The sequence below is a fragment of the Oncorhynchus nerka genome, linkage group LG10 (assembly GCF_034236695.1).
Source record: "Oncorhynchus nerka isolate Pitt River linkage group LG10, Oner_Uvic_2.0, whole genome shotgun sequence".
Classification (NCBI taxonomy): Eukaryota; Metazoa; Chordata; class Actinopteri; order Salmoniformes; family Salmonidae; genus Oncorhynchus; species Oncorhynchus nerka.
In genome coordinates this window covers 86,948,328-86,963,063 of record NC_088405.1, presented here as the reverse complement: position 1 = coordinate 86,963,063, position 14,736 = coordinate 86,948,328, and the positions used below count along the sequence as shown (strand labels likewise).

The window sequence follows — 14,736 nt, the reverse complement described above, 5'->3', positions numbered from 1 at the left end:
CTTTTTATTTGATTTATCTCTGTTATTGTGGAAGCACTGCCAGCTATGTGGAACCGTGCGTGTGACACTTGATGTCCCTGGATGGAGCAGGTTTGCAGTCATGTTTTTCAAGCACCAGCTTGGCATTTCAGGCACGAAAGAGTGGGAGTTCTGCATCTATGCTTAAAAACATAATATTCATCCTTCTCTTTCTCTCGATTCCTCCGCTGGCTCGTCCTCCCCCTTTCTCTCTGGCTCTGACAGTGTCAAGGAAGTTGATGAATCAGACTGCATGTGACAGTCTGGCATTTGAGTGAATATGATGGGCCTAATATGGTGTCCTCTGACAGGCCTGTGGAAATCATCAGGAAGCTCAGTGTGACGAAGCCTGAGACACAACAGCAATTCGCTACTGTCTGCCTGCTTCCCATCCACACCACTCATTATGCCTCTGTGCCTGACTGTGTGGGGCTTTTTTCTTCTTTCGGGGGTCGGGGGTCAGGGATGATAATGTCTTCTCTCTATCCACCTACACCTATCAATCTAGCTCCAGAAAGCACAACAGCACTCGTTACAAGTAGAGTTCACTCACTACAGCAAAAGTTCACCTTAAAAAAAACAGAAAGTAGACACAAAAACAACATTACCCCGTTCGCCTGCATATGTAGCACCTGACAGCAGAGCTGTGTGTGTGTGTGTGTGTACAAGGGATATGATGAGCCTGTGCGGAGCAAACAAGATGTAGTAGGATACGGGCTGTGCACCAATAGGTGGCACTCTACCCTTTTTGACCAGAGAGGAGGGTAACCCAGGGCTTTGGAGCGCATGGGCGTCCCGTGGTCCAGACCAGAGGACAAGTGAACTTAGCAAATCTCTCTCTCGTACTCACTCACACTCCTCTGCCCGGCAGCTGCTTTCACGATGGTATGACAGAGAGAATAGAAAGAGAGGTGGGATTGTATTGTGGTCCTGTGTGCTTCAGTTGGTAGAGCATCACCAAGTGTCGTGAGTTCCTTTCCCCTGGCGTCAACCACACCTAAAATGGATGTACCCATGACTGCAAGTCGCTTTGGATTAAAAAACATCTGCCAAATGGCTTATATTAATACATGTACTGTATATTCTTATAGGAACATCCCCTTCACGTCCTACATGAATGAAAAGTGCCTATGCCTGAGATGTACTGTATACTCTTATAGGAACATCCCCTTCACTTCCTACATGAATGAAAAGTGCCTATGCCTGAGATGTACTGTATACTCGTATAGGAACATCCCCTTCACTTCCTACATGAATGAAAAGTGCCTATGCCTGAGATGTACTGTATACTCTTATAGGAACATCCCCTTCACTTCCTACATGAATGAAAAGTGCCTATGCCTGAGATGTACTGTATACTCTTATAGGAACATCCCCTTCACTTCCTACATGAATGAAAAGTGCCTATGCCTGAGATGTACTGTATACTCTTATAGGAACATCCACCTCACTTCCTACATGAATGAAAAGTGCCTATGCCTGAGATGTACTGTATACTCTTATAGGAACATCCCCTTCACTTCCTACATGAATGAAAAGTGCCTATGCCTGAGATGTACTGTATACTCGTATAGGAACATCCCCTTCACTTCCTACATGAATGAAAAGTGCCTATGCCTGAGATGTACTGTATACTCTTATAGGAACATCCCCTTCACTTCCTACATGAATGAAAAGTGCCTATGCCTGAGATGTACTGTATACTCTTATAGGAACATCCCCTTCACTTCCTACATGAATGAAAAGTGCCTATGCCTGAGATGTAGTGTAGCTGGTTTATATTGACCTCCCTTCTCATTCTTTAGTTCTGTTACTTTGTTTCATCCCCTCCAGGATACTGACTTTGAGGTTAGACGTTGGCTCGAAGCCAGTGCATCATGTTGTAAGCCCAGGTCTGTTGTAAATCCATTCAGAGAACAAATCAAATTGAAGGGAGTTACATACAAGTGAATCACAACTCTTTCATGAGTTTCTGTCTTGACCCATCTCTCCTCCTATATGTCATTGTTATTTTGTCAGATAAGAAGGCATGAAGTTGGTGTCATTGTGTGGCGTTGTGTTATTTTTAATTCCTGGAGGGAAAATGTTTCTGTCAGGTCATGGAAAGTCCTATATTTTGGAGTAAAGTGCTTACTAAAAGAGCTGAAGGAACATATTTAGGGGTTGCCATATTACCCAACAACTGCACAAACAAAGGGAATACGTCATGTTTTCAATTGCGGGTTGTGCATTTTACAAGGAAAGAAACACATAATACATCATTTGGATTTATTAAACATGATAATATTTGCACAATCCTGAGGGAAAGTATTTATGTGGAGATTGTTAATAAAACTACAGAACGTCTAAACACCAAAATATTGTATTCTATGGCAATAAAAAAAACTCAGGCTCCAAGGGAAAAGAAAAACAAATGGATTTCAATGTGCAGAATAGAGAATATAATGTGTGTGCACAAAATCATTTGCTAAAATATCATTATATACAAACGCTGCAATACATTTAAGGGCTGTGTTTCATAAAAGCATCTTAATCTTCCATTGAAACTAAATCAACAAAAGATGATCTTAGTGCTACGATGTTTACGGGAAACCCAACCCTGATCAGTACAAATAATTAAGATAATAGCCGTCAAGCAGGGTTCCCGAGAAATAAAAAATATAAGTCTGTAAATACATTGATCATGAAATATTCACAAATATAAACAAATAGCAGTGTTTGCGATAAAACTGCTTCATATTCACACTTTTCTTGGCCTGTGAATAAAAAACGAGCAAATAATACTGGTTAGACATCAATGTAACCCATGCCTTTAGTGAAATATAATGTTGTCATGGTCTTAGACACTCACAACCCCCACACTCCAAACTCCTAAGGAGGACACTAAAGGGTCACAGGTCATGCTAGTGCTGGTCCCCCATAGAGACCAGTGAGTTGAAGTTGATCAGGCAGGTTGAGAGAAATCAATAAGGTCATTGATACAGCCCCCCCCCTTCTTGTTTCATTCAACTGAATAGCCCTTTCAATAGGGCTATTCAGTTGCTGCTCTACATCAGCCGCTTCTTTGCCTCTTTGTTAAGATTCAGCCAGTCTAATGTCAAGGAGTCCCTTCCAGGCCCTTCCAGTGTGGTCACTGCTGAAGTGTCCTGTCTCCCCAGACTCCACATCAAAAGAAGTGGAGGGTTCAATTGAATAATAATATAAGCCAATTAGCAAACGCTTTTATCCAAAGCGACTTACAGTCATGCGTGCATACATTTTATGTATGAGTGGTCTGCCCATTATCCTGGCTTTGCAAGCACCATGCTCTACCAACTGAGCTACAGAGGCAGTCCTTCTACTTTTTCTTAGCAAAAGTTCTCACAATATTGGGAGGGGGACATAAAAAAAACTGGAGGAATATTAATAGACTTTACGAAACAGTGAAAGAGATGCTTGATAGTGTTGTGATGGTGAAGTGTGTTGATAAGCTGCAACATGTTTTGCTGAGGGAGGCAACCAGTGGAACGACACAGTCATGAATAACCAACAAACACACACATATCCATGTTGGATATATTTAGATGGCGCTACCGTGTGGATTTAATGGTTTACTTCTTTATTTTAATTGGAAATGGTGCATAATCATATGTAAATCCAGAAAGTAGCTAATTTATTAATGCATTTTGCATAATTGCTTATGATGTGATGCAGTTATAAATTAAATGTAAAGATTTAATGAATAATTGCCAACCACAAACCACTTTAGCATCCTTCCCAGTTCAATCATGACTGATGCAATTACATAAAAGTACAAAAAGAGAAAACATGAACACAAACAGCACAGCACTGACATTATAGAATACATCCATTGATTGAGAGGCTGGCTGTTGCCAGGGAACTATATTTGTATTATCCGTTGCGCCGAATATAGCCAAGGAAAGTTAGCAAGGAAAGAAGATTGTGAATGCCTTAAAGTCCAGGGTTTAGTTTGAGGTGGTGGATGCCAACAAATACAGGCCCTGTGATGGATCTATGACCTGTGTGGAGAGGCTAATGATTTTACTGTCTTCTAAGACAGTGTGTGTGTTTGGTTGTGCGAGTGTGTATGTGTGTGGTTGTGCGAGTGTGTGTGTTTTGTGTGTGTGTGTGAGTGAGTATGTGTGTATCTGTGTGTGTGTGAGTGAGTATGTGTGTATCTGTGTGTGTGTGTGTGTGTGTGTGTTGTATTTCTACTGATTGTGTGTCTGTAACTGTGAACATTAAACTGTATGTGAGAAACAATGTTCATTGTAAGCTGCCCGCAGGTGAGCAGTAGCCCAGAGACTGCTACTCAGCCCCCCGGGAGCCACGAAGAAGAAATATCAGCCCACAGAGAGAAGCACGAGATTGAACTTCACTCAACTTTCTAGAGTTTTCTCAGTTAGTGAACACTATCGTTTCCCTTTACTGTGGCAGTTGTGATCGAATCAATGCAACATTAGCCACTTTCAATGCAACATGCCGAAACAAAATGAACTACACAGACCAGCGCAGCATAACCAAACAGAGCTGCTTTTGGCCTATATGCAAATAAACCATTGCCATAAATGGATCTGTGCCATTTACGTTGAACTGGACTATGTTAACAGCATGAGCAGTCGTGAGTAGATGAGCTTGTTTTGAGATCAAAGCAAGAGCTGCATGTAGCCACTTGTGCACATTTTGTTCATATCCTTTACTAGTTAGTGAGTTATTAGCCCAGTTATAGATCATTTGTAGTCAGCAATAGGGGAATGATTATTTCCAACAAGAGCACAAAAGATCATCTTTGAAAAGCGAGTCAGGTAAAGAGCTTTTTTTGTGTTGTATTTTGAGACAGGCTTGAATAAGCTAAGTAGCCAATAGGCAGATTGTATCATAATTTATCTGATTCTCTGTAATAATGGTATGGTAATAATAATGCATTTTATTTTGTAAAGTGGATTCTTGCCACAAACAACAGAACAACATGTTCAGTCACCTCCTTATCTGAAGGACAAGTGGATAAACATGTTAATGTCAAGCCCTGCATGTTTTTTCAAAAGTCTCATGGAATGTAGGCCTACATTGAACACCACAAATTGGCTTCTACCGTAGGCTAAACGATAGAACAGCTATTTCCATGTTAAAATGTTATAGGATGTATGTTCTCCATAGGTTTTGATGGTAGGCCACTCTGGTAGGTCTGCATTATGATCAAATAGCCACAGTAGCCTATTTGGCCACTGTTCATTTAAAACGGTAACTTAAAGTGGGTACAGCCTCAGTGTTCACAGTAAACGTGTGCTGGAAATTGCACAGAATTCTCACAATGTTCAATTTTCTACTCAGCAGACCTGAGATTTGCTCAGTGCCTAAACATTTTTGAGGGAACATTGTTGAGGAACCAATAAGAACCCTATGTTCCATGAGATGAGTGAATATAAACCAATGAACCGAAATTGGGAGGAGAGAGTCAGTCAGTCAGTACACATTACTCCCCTCAGGTGTGTTCCAGTACTGTCCAGTGTAGACGGTGCCAAGCCGTGTGTCATTTTATACAGACAAAGAGCCTCCACTGCCTCCAGACCTGTGGCAGACACTCAGCTACTTCTTGGAAAGACCCAGGGATTCAGGCAGCGACAGGGAAAGGGCATTAGACATGGAAGAGAAGTACAAATGCACATTGTCTCTTCAGGGGGGAAGACACAGAGGGATGTGCGAGAGACAAAGAGATTGAATACCTTTCTTAAATAGACTGAGAGACCAAGCTATGAGTGAACATGAGCTCCCAGGTCAAGAGTTGGCAAAGCCCTTCAAATCCTCACACACTGAAATTACGTATGGAGGCAGCATAAAAATAAAATGTGTGTGTGTGTGTGTCCATGTGCGTATGTGATCAGTGAGGGGGCTCACTCCTGCAGGTGGCTCACACGCTGTCCCTGTAACAGAAAAACAGGAAAGACAAGAAGAAAATGTGAAAAAACCCGGAGAGGTTATAACTACAGTCACATCAAGTGAACAGAGACACTGCTGTGTGTAGTAGAGGGTGTACTGAGGGGGTTGGGAATGTGCGGGGGCAACATGTGACGCATTTTGAAAACAAATAAAGCTCTGCTTTCATCTTGTTAACGCAGGAGGTAGATGGAGTGTGTATTAACATGGCCCAGCAGCCAACCAGCAGTGTGAACTGGCACACTAAAGGGGTTCTAATTTCATTCCCCTCCCAGGGTTGGCATGCAGGGGCCTGCGTATATTTGAATCAATCCCTTGCTCATGGGCTGTCGACAAAGACCTTGCGAAACTAGTCCGCCTCTATAATTTTTTCCCTGGGACACTCTGCCAGCTATTTCACACCTACGCCTCCTCCGTCTATGTGTCAAACCAGGGGATTATTGTGAGCACAGCCTTCCTGAACAGTGTAGTGCTGGATTTATTGTCATCAGGAATATCTGTTTCCAGTTTCCTATGGTAGTGTGCATGGACGCTGGTGTGATGTCTTAAATGTAATCATAAACACAACTCTATTGCTCTTTATGGACAACAGTTTTACTGGCCCCCTATATTCTCTGCCTAAAATGCAGTGATTGAATGATCATTACACCAAAGTTATGGCAATGGTCTGTGCTGGAAAATAGGAATTGAGTTAAAACTGACATTTACTGTTTTGATTTATGAGAGACAAGGAGAGAGCTGTTTTTCATGTCTGGTACTCCAGTGGGCAATAAAGACCAGAGGACACATAGCAAGATGCAATCCTATTTATTTATACCAACGTGTCCTGTGGCTCTGCTCCTCTAAAGAGCCTTTGTCCCTGCTCCTCTTCAGAGGCACTTGTCTCTTCAAAAGTGAGGCTACAAGGAGGAATGCACTGATAATGTGATAACTGCATTCAATTAAGTGGCTGGCGTCATCAGAAAAATATATTTATTTCCCATAAATGAAAAAGGGGGCTTTCAAGAGATACGAATGACATGTGGGTTAGGATGAATGTACAGCTCCCAGAGCCAGAGGTCAGGTTGGTGGGAGGTATACGCATGACATGTGGGTTAGGATGAATGTACAGCTCCCAGAGCCAGAGGTCAGGTTGGTGGGAGGTATACGAATGACATGTGGGTTAGGATGAATGTACAGCTCCCAGAGCCAGAGGTCAGGTTGGTGGGAGGTATACGAATGACATGTGGGTTAGGATGAATGTACAGCTCCCAGAGCCAGAGGTCAGGTTGGTGGGAGGTATACGAATGACATGTGGGTTAGGATGAATGTACAGCTCCCAGAGCCAGAGGTCAGGTTGGTGGGAGGTATACGAATGACATGACATGTGGGTTAGGATGAATGTTAGGACAGCTCCCAGAGCCAGAGGTCAGGTTGGTGGGAGGTATACGAATGACATGTGGGTTAGGATGAATGTACAGCTCCCAGAGCCAGAGGTCAGGTTGGTGGGAGGTATACGAATGACATGTGGGTTAGGATGAATGTACAGCTCCCAGAGCCAGAGGTCAGGTTGGTGGGAGGTATACGAATGACATGTGGGTTAGGATGAATGTACAGCTCCCAGAGCCAGAGGTCAGGTTGGTGGGAGGTATACGAATGACATGTGGGTTAGGATGAATGTACAGCTCCCAGAGCCAGAGGTCAGGTTGGTGGGAGGTATACGAATGACATGTGGGTTAGGATGAATGTACAGCTCCCAGAGCCAGAGGTCAGGTTGGTGGGAGGTATACGAATGACATGTGGGTTAGGATGAATGTACAGCTCCCAGAGCCAGAGGTCAGGTTGGTGGGAGGTATACGAATGACATGTGGGTTAGGATGAATGTACAGCTCCCAGAGCCAGAGGTCAGGTTGGTGGGAGGTATACGAATGACATGTGGGTTAGGATGAATGTACAGCTCCCAGAGCCAGAGGTCAGGTTGGTGGGAGGTATACGAATGACATGTGGGTTAGGATGAATGTACAGCTCCCAGAGCCAGAGGTCAGGTTGGTGGGAGGTATACGAATGACATGTGGGTTAGGATGAATGTACAGCTCCCAGAGCCAGAGGTCAGGTTGGTGGGAGGTAGCACATGGAAAAATATACAGTGTAATGCGCTTGTATAAACAAGGAAGTTGAAAGCTGACAATGGCTTGCACTTGGAGAATGAACCATACATACTATGCACATATCCTGAGAGCCTCACTTCAATGGCTCCTCCACTGGTTGTGGGTCTATTTTTGATCACAGTGCTTTCGAGCGCCTCGGCTTTCACTATGCTGCCCGCTGCGTATGTAGCTAACTGCTTGGTCACTTATAGTCCATATCAATGAATAGCAACAGTCAGCAACAAACCCTAGACACTTAGCACCTTTTTTCCATCTAGAACACTAAAGGTTTCTTCGGCTGTCCTTATAGGAGAACCCTTTGAAGAACCCTTTTTGGTTACAGGTAGAACCATTTTGAGTTCCATGTTGAACTCTTTCTACATGAGATTCTACATGGAACAAAAACGGGTTCTCCTATGGAGACAGCCGAAGAACCCTTTTAGAACCCTTTTTTTCTAAGAGTGTAGTCAGCTCTTATCACTGTCATGTAATTGGCCTGAGGCACCTTATTCAGTGAGAAAACACACACATACCAACCTGGTAGGCTATCAGTAAAGCAAAAGAAGATCCAAGTTAATGGCTGGTGTCGAGCCACTGCTGTTCTAAAGCCCTCTGTGTGTGTGGTGTAACGGTAGCGCTGCACACGCTACACTACTCCATCCTGTCAAGTGTCAACCTCTCAGAATCCCATGTTTGATGCATTAGGAATAACAAAGATATGCACAACACATCTTTACTCAACACACACTCCACATGTACAATACCGGGGCCATTTCCTCTACCAGAGTGTACAGTAGTCCCACTATTCATAAACGCTAAAGCACATTCATTTCAATCCATTTGCCCTGACATGAGGCAACTGTTGTGTCTTTAAAGCAGCCCTCTACCTTGGCAGCCTGTGGTGTGTAGCATTCAATGATCAATCAGATGCTGTTAGGTGAAAAGAGAGATGAGCGGAAGGTGTCTTAATGCTTCCTACTCAAGTAGGAAAGCAATCTCTGACCCAGGAATTTGTGTTTGACAAACCACTCTCAGAAGCCATGAGGAAGCTGGATTCTATGCGATGCCAATATCACTCCATACGGAATGTTAACAGTGTTGTGGCTGATAGATTCAGGTGTCACATAAGAAGTGGGAGTGCCCGTGTGTATGAGTAACAGCTGTGAGAAACTGCAGATATCAATTAGATCTGAACCTGCCACTCTTCCATAATTCATGATCTCCCATTGGCTATTGAACGTCTATGAGGATGAGAACAACCAACTTGATCTCAGTCCAACACACACATACTTTTTTTTCTCAGTTCTGGTTCCCCTTGGGAATCAAACCCACACCCCTGGCATTGCAAGAGCCATGCTTTACCTTGTCATCTCCATGGTGTCCTTGGTGAGATAGACGATCCAGTACACCAGGTTGAAGGCCCCGAACGACAGAGGGAAGAGGATGCGAGAGTACTTGTCTATGATGCTGGTGCCTGTCAGTAAGTTGTTGGACGGCACAGCTGAGCCTTGCTGGAGGAAGGCCTGGGCATTCACTGGAGGGTTAGGGAACACCTCCGCTGGCCTCTCAAAGTGAGGCGTAGAGTTCATCCTCTTCTTCAGCATACTGCTGGCGTCCTGTATAGTACACCAACACAAAGATCGGTGGAGGGGGTGAGTGAGAGAATCTAAAGTAAATCTATGACCAGAACGTCAGTAAGTCATTGGAAATTAAGATGAATAAAATAGGAAATGAGTTGTTTAATTTTGATAAAACACAGTTTTAATTGAATCCATTTCCCATAACAACACAGTATGTTATATGCACAAAAATCATAAAAGATGAATTCATTGATTAATTCATCAATACAACATTATACATTGAGTGTATAAAACATTAGGAACACCTGCTCTTTCCATGAAAGACTGACTAGGTTAATCCTGACCAGCTATGATGCCTTATTGATGTTACTTGTTAAATCCACCTTAAATCAGTGTAGATGAAGGGGAGGAGACAGGTTAAAGAAGGATTTTTAAGCTTTCAGACAATTGAGACATGGATTGTGTATGTGTGTAATTCAGAGGGTGAATGGGCAAGACAAAATATTTAAGTGTCTTTGAATGAGGTATCGCAGTTGGTGCCAGGCTCACCGGTTTGTGTCAAGAACTGCAAACGCTGCAGGGTTTTTCACATTCAACAGTTTCACGTGTGTATCAAGAATGGTCCACCACCCAACTTGACACAACTGTTTGAAACATTGGAGTCAAAATGGGCCAGCATCTCTGTGGAATGTTTTTTATGCCTTGTGGAGTCCATGCCCTGACTAATTGAGGCTGTTCTGAGGGCAATAGGGATGCAACTCAATATTAGGAAGGTGCTTTGTACACTCAGTGTATATAAGATGCATGGCAAGTTAAGTTCAGCAGAGTGTATGGAGCAGGAACTGAGGCAGGGTTGGACAGGGTGGAGTGGGAAGCAGGGACTGAGGAAGGATTGGTAGGGGTGGTGTGGGTATCAGGGACAGAGTGAGGGTTGGTAGGGGTGGTGTGGGTAGCAGGGACAGAGTGAGGGTTGGTAGGGGTGGTATGGGTAGCAGGGACAGAGTGAGGGTTGGTAGGGGTGGTGTGGGTAACAGGGACAGAGGGAGGGTTGGTAGGGGTGGTGTGGGTAGCAGGGACAGAGTGAGGGTTGGTAGGGGTGGTGTGGGTATCAGGGACAGAGTGAGGGTTGGTAGGGGTGGTGTGGGTAGCAGGGACAGAGTGAGGGTTGGTAGGGGTGGTATGGGTAGCAGGGACAGAGTGAGGGTTGGTAGGGGTGGTGTGGGTAGCAGGGACAGAGTGAGGGTTGGTAGGGGTGGTGTGGGTAGCAGGGACAGAGTGAGGGTTGGTAGGGGTGGTATGGGTAGCAGGGACAGAGTGAGGGTTGGTAGGGGTGGTGTGGGTAGCAGGGACAGAGGGAGGGTTGGTAGGGGTGGTATGGGTAGCAGGGACAGAGTGAGGGTTGGTAGGGGTGGTATGGGTAGCAGGGACAGAGGGAGGGTTGGTAGGGGTGGTATGGGTAGCAGGGACAGAGGGAGGGTTGGTAGGGGTGGTGTGGGTAGCAGGGACAGAGGGAGGGTTGGTAGGGGTGGTGTGGGTAACAGGGACAGAGGAAGGATTGGTAGGGGTGGTATGGGTAGCAGGGACAGAGGGAGGGTTGGTAGGGGTGGTATGGGTAGCAGGGACAGAGTGAGGGTTGGTAGGGGTGGTGTGGGTAGCAGGGACAGAGGGAGGGTTGGTAGGGGTGGTATGGGTAGCAGGGACAGAGGGAGGGTTGGTAGGGGTGGTATGGGTAGCAGGGACAGAGGAAGGATTGGTAGGGGTGGTGTGGGTAACAGGGACAGAGTGAGGGTTGGTAGGGGTGGTGTGGGTAACAGGGACAGAGGGAGGGTTGGTAGGGGTGGTGTGGGTAGCAGGGACAGAGTGAGGGTTGGTAGGGGTGGTGTGGGTATCAGGGACAGAGTGAGGGTTGGTAGGGGTGGTGTGGGTAGCAGGGACAGAGTGAGGGTTGGTAGGGGTGGTATGGGTAGCAGGGACAGAGTGAGGGTTGGTAGGGGTGGTGTGGGTAGCAGGGACAGAGTGAGGGTTGGTAGGGGTGGTGTGGGTATCAGGGACAGAGTGAGGGGGTTGGTAGGGGTGGTGGTGGGTAGCAGGGACAGAGGAGGGTTGGTAGGGGTGGTGTGGGTAGCAGGGACAGAGGAGGGTTGGTAGGGGTGGTGTGGGTAGCAGGGACAGAGTGAGGGTTGGTAGGGGTGGTATGGGTAGCAGGGACAGAGTGAGGGGTTGGTAGGGGTGGTGGTAGGGGTAGCAGGGACAGAGAGGAGGGTTGGTAGGGGTGGTATGGGTAGCAGGGACAGAGGGAGGGTTGGTAGGGGTGGTATGGGTAGCAGGGACAGAGGGAGGGTTGGTAGGGGTGGTATGGGTAGCAGGGACAGAGGGAGGGTTGGTAGGGGTGGTGTGGGTAGCAGGGACAGAGGGAGGGTTGGTAGGGGTGGTATGGGTAGCAGGGACAGAGGAGGGATTGGTAGGGGTGGTATGGGTAGCAGGGACAGAGGGAGGGTTGGTAGGGGTGGTATGGGTAGCAGGGACAGAGTGAGGGTTGGTAGGGGTGGTGTGGGTAGCAGGGACAGAGGGAGGGTTGGTAGGGGTGGTATGGGTAGCAGGGACAGAGGGAGGGTTGGTAGGGGTGGTGTGGGTAGCAGGACAGAGTGAGGGTTGGTAGGGGTGGTGTGGGTAGCAGGGACAGAGTGAGGGTTGGTAGGGGTGGTGTGGGTAACAGGGACAGTTGGTAGGGGTGGTGTGGGTATCAGGGAGGGTTGGTAGGGGTGGTGTGGGTAGCAGGGACAGAGTGAGGGTTGGTAGGGGTGGTGTGGTCAGGGACAGAGTGAGGGTTGGTAGGGGTGGTGTGGGTAGCAGGGACAGAGTGAGGGTTGGTAGGGTTGGGTAGCAGGGGGTGGTGGTAGGGGGTGGGTAGCAGGGACAGAGTGAGGGTTGGTAGGGGTGGTGTGGGTAGCAGGGACAGAGTGAGGGTTGGTAGGGGTGGTGTGGGTAGCAGGGACAGAGGAGGGTTGGTAGGGGTGGTGTGGGTAGCAGGGACAGAGTGAGGGTTGGTAGGGGTGGTATGGGTAGCAGGGACAGAGGAGGGTTGGTAGGGGTGGTGTGGGTAGCAGGGACAGAGGAGGGTTGGTAGGGGTGGTATGGGTAGCAGGGACAGAGGAGGGTTGGTAGGGGTGGTGTGGGTAGCAGGGACAGGGAGGTTGGTAGGGGGGTGGGTAGCAGGACAGAGGAAGGTTGGTAGGGGTGGTATGGGGCAGGGACAGAGGGAGGGTTGGTAGGGGTGGTAGGGGGTGGTATGGGTAGCAGGGACAGAGTGAGGGTTGGTAGGGGTAGCAGGGACAGGTGGTGGGTAGCAGGGACAGAGGGAGGGTTGGTAGGGGTGGTGTGGGTAGCAGGGACAGAGGGAGGGTTGGTAGGGGTGGTATGGGTAGCAGGGACAGAGGGAGGGTTGGTAGGGGTGGTGTGGGTAGCAGGGACAGAGTGAGGGTTGGTAGGGGTGGTATGGGTAGCAGGGACAGAGGGAGGGTTGGTAGGGGTGGTGTGGGTAGCAGGGACAGAGGAGGATTGGTAGGGGTGGTGTGGGTAGCAGGGACAGAGTGAGGTTGGTAGGGGTGGTGTGGGTAGCAGGGACAGAGTGAGGTTGGTAGGGGTGGTGTGGGTAGCAGGGACAGAGTGAGGATTGGTAGGGGTGTGTGGGTAGCAGGGACAGAGGAGGGTTGGTAGGGGTGGTGTGGGTAGCAGGGACAGAGGAGGGTTGGTAGGGGTGGTGTGGGTAGCAGGGACAGAGAGTGAGGGTTGGTAGGGGTGGTGTGGGTAGCAGGGACAGAGTGAGGGTTGGTAGGGGGTGGTGTGGGTAGCAGGGACAGAGGGAGGGGGGTTGGACAGAGGGGTGGTGTGGGTAGCAGGGACAGAGGGAGGGTTGGTAGGGGTGGTGTGGGTAGCAGGGACAGAGGAGGGTTGGTAGGGGTGGTATGGGTAGCAGGGACAGAGGGAGGGTTGGTAGGGGTGGTGTGGGTAGCAGGGACAGAGGAGGGTTGGTAGGGGTGGTGTGGGTAGCAGGGACAGAGTGAGGATTGGTAGGGGTGGTATGGGTAGCAGGGACAGAGGGAGGGTTGGTAGGGGTGGTGTGGGTAGCAGGGACAGAGGGAGGGTTGGTAGGGGTGGTATGGGTAGCAGGGACAGAGGGGAGGGTTGGTAGGGACAGGGGTGGTAGGGGGGTGGGTAGCAGGGACAGAGGGAGGGTTGGTAGGGGTGGTATGGGTAGCAGGGACAGAGTGAGGGTTGGTAGGGGTGGTGTGGGTAGCAGGGACAGAGGGAGGGTTGGTAGGGGTGGTGTGGGTAGCAGGGACAGAGGGAGGGTTGGTAGGGTGGTAGGGGTGGGTAGCAGGGACAGAGGAGGGTTGGTAGGGGTGGTGGGTAGCAGGGACAGAGGAGGGTTGGTAGGGGTGGTGTGGGTAGCAGGGACAGAGGGAGGGTTGGTAGGGGTGGTATGGGTAGCAGGGACAGAGGGAGGGTTGGTAGGGGTGGTATGGGTAGCAGGGACAGAGGAGGGTTGGTAGGGGTGGTGTGGGTAGCAGGGACAGAGTGAGGGTTGGTAGGGGTGGTATGGGTAGCAGGGACAGAGGAGGGTTGGTAGGGGTGGTGTGGGTAGCAGGGACAGAGGAGGGTTGGTAGGGGTGGTGTGGGTAACAGGGACAGAGTGAGGGTTGGTAGGGGTGGTGTGGGTAGCAGGGACAGAGGGAGGGTTGGTAGGGGTGGTGTGGGTAGCAGGGACAGAGTGAGGGTTGGTAGGGGTGGTGTGGGTAGCAGGGACAGAGTGAGGGTTGGTAGGGGTGGTGTGGGTAGCAGGGACAGAGTGAGGGTTGGTAGGGGTGGTATGGGTAGCAGGGACAGAGAGGTTGGTAGGGGGGTTGGGGTAGGGGTGGTAGGGGTGGTGTGGGTAGCAGGGACAGAGTGAGGGTTGGTAGGGGTGGTATGGGTAGCAGGGACAGAGGGAGGGTTGGTAGGGGTGGTATGGGTAGCAGGGACAGAGGGAGGGTTGGTAGGGGTGGTATGGGTAGCAGGGACAGAGGAGGGTTGGTAGG

General features: G+C 48.5%; 1 protein-coding gene across 1 annotated transcript in view; it reads right to left on the bottom strand.

Moving 5' to 3' along the window:
- Positions 1-2,272: 2,272 nt before the first annotated feature.
- The window catches only part of LOC115136207 (gamma-aminobutyric acid receptor subunit alpha-6-like), a 29,750-nt gene continuing 17,286 nt past the window's right edge, over positions 2,273-14,736 (bottom strand). Inside the window, exons 9-10 of the mRNA XM_029671771.2 lie at positions 9,441-9,694; positions 2,273-5,939 (exon numbers count right to left, since the gene is read on the bottom strand). Coding sequence (XP_029527631.1) covers positions 5,927-5,939; positions 9,441-9,694 — 267 coding nt within the window. The 3' untranslated portion in view covers positions 2,273-5,926. The remainder of the gene's footprint in view (positions 5,940-9,440; positions 9,695-14,736) is intronic.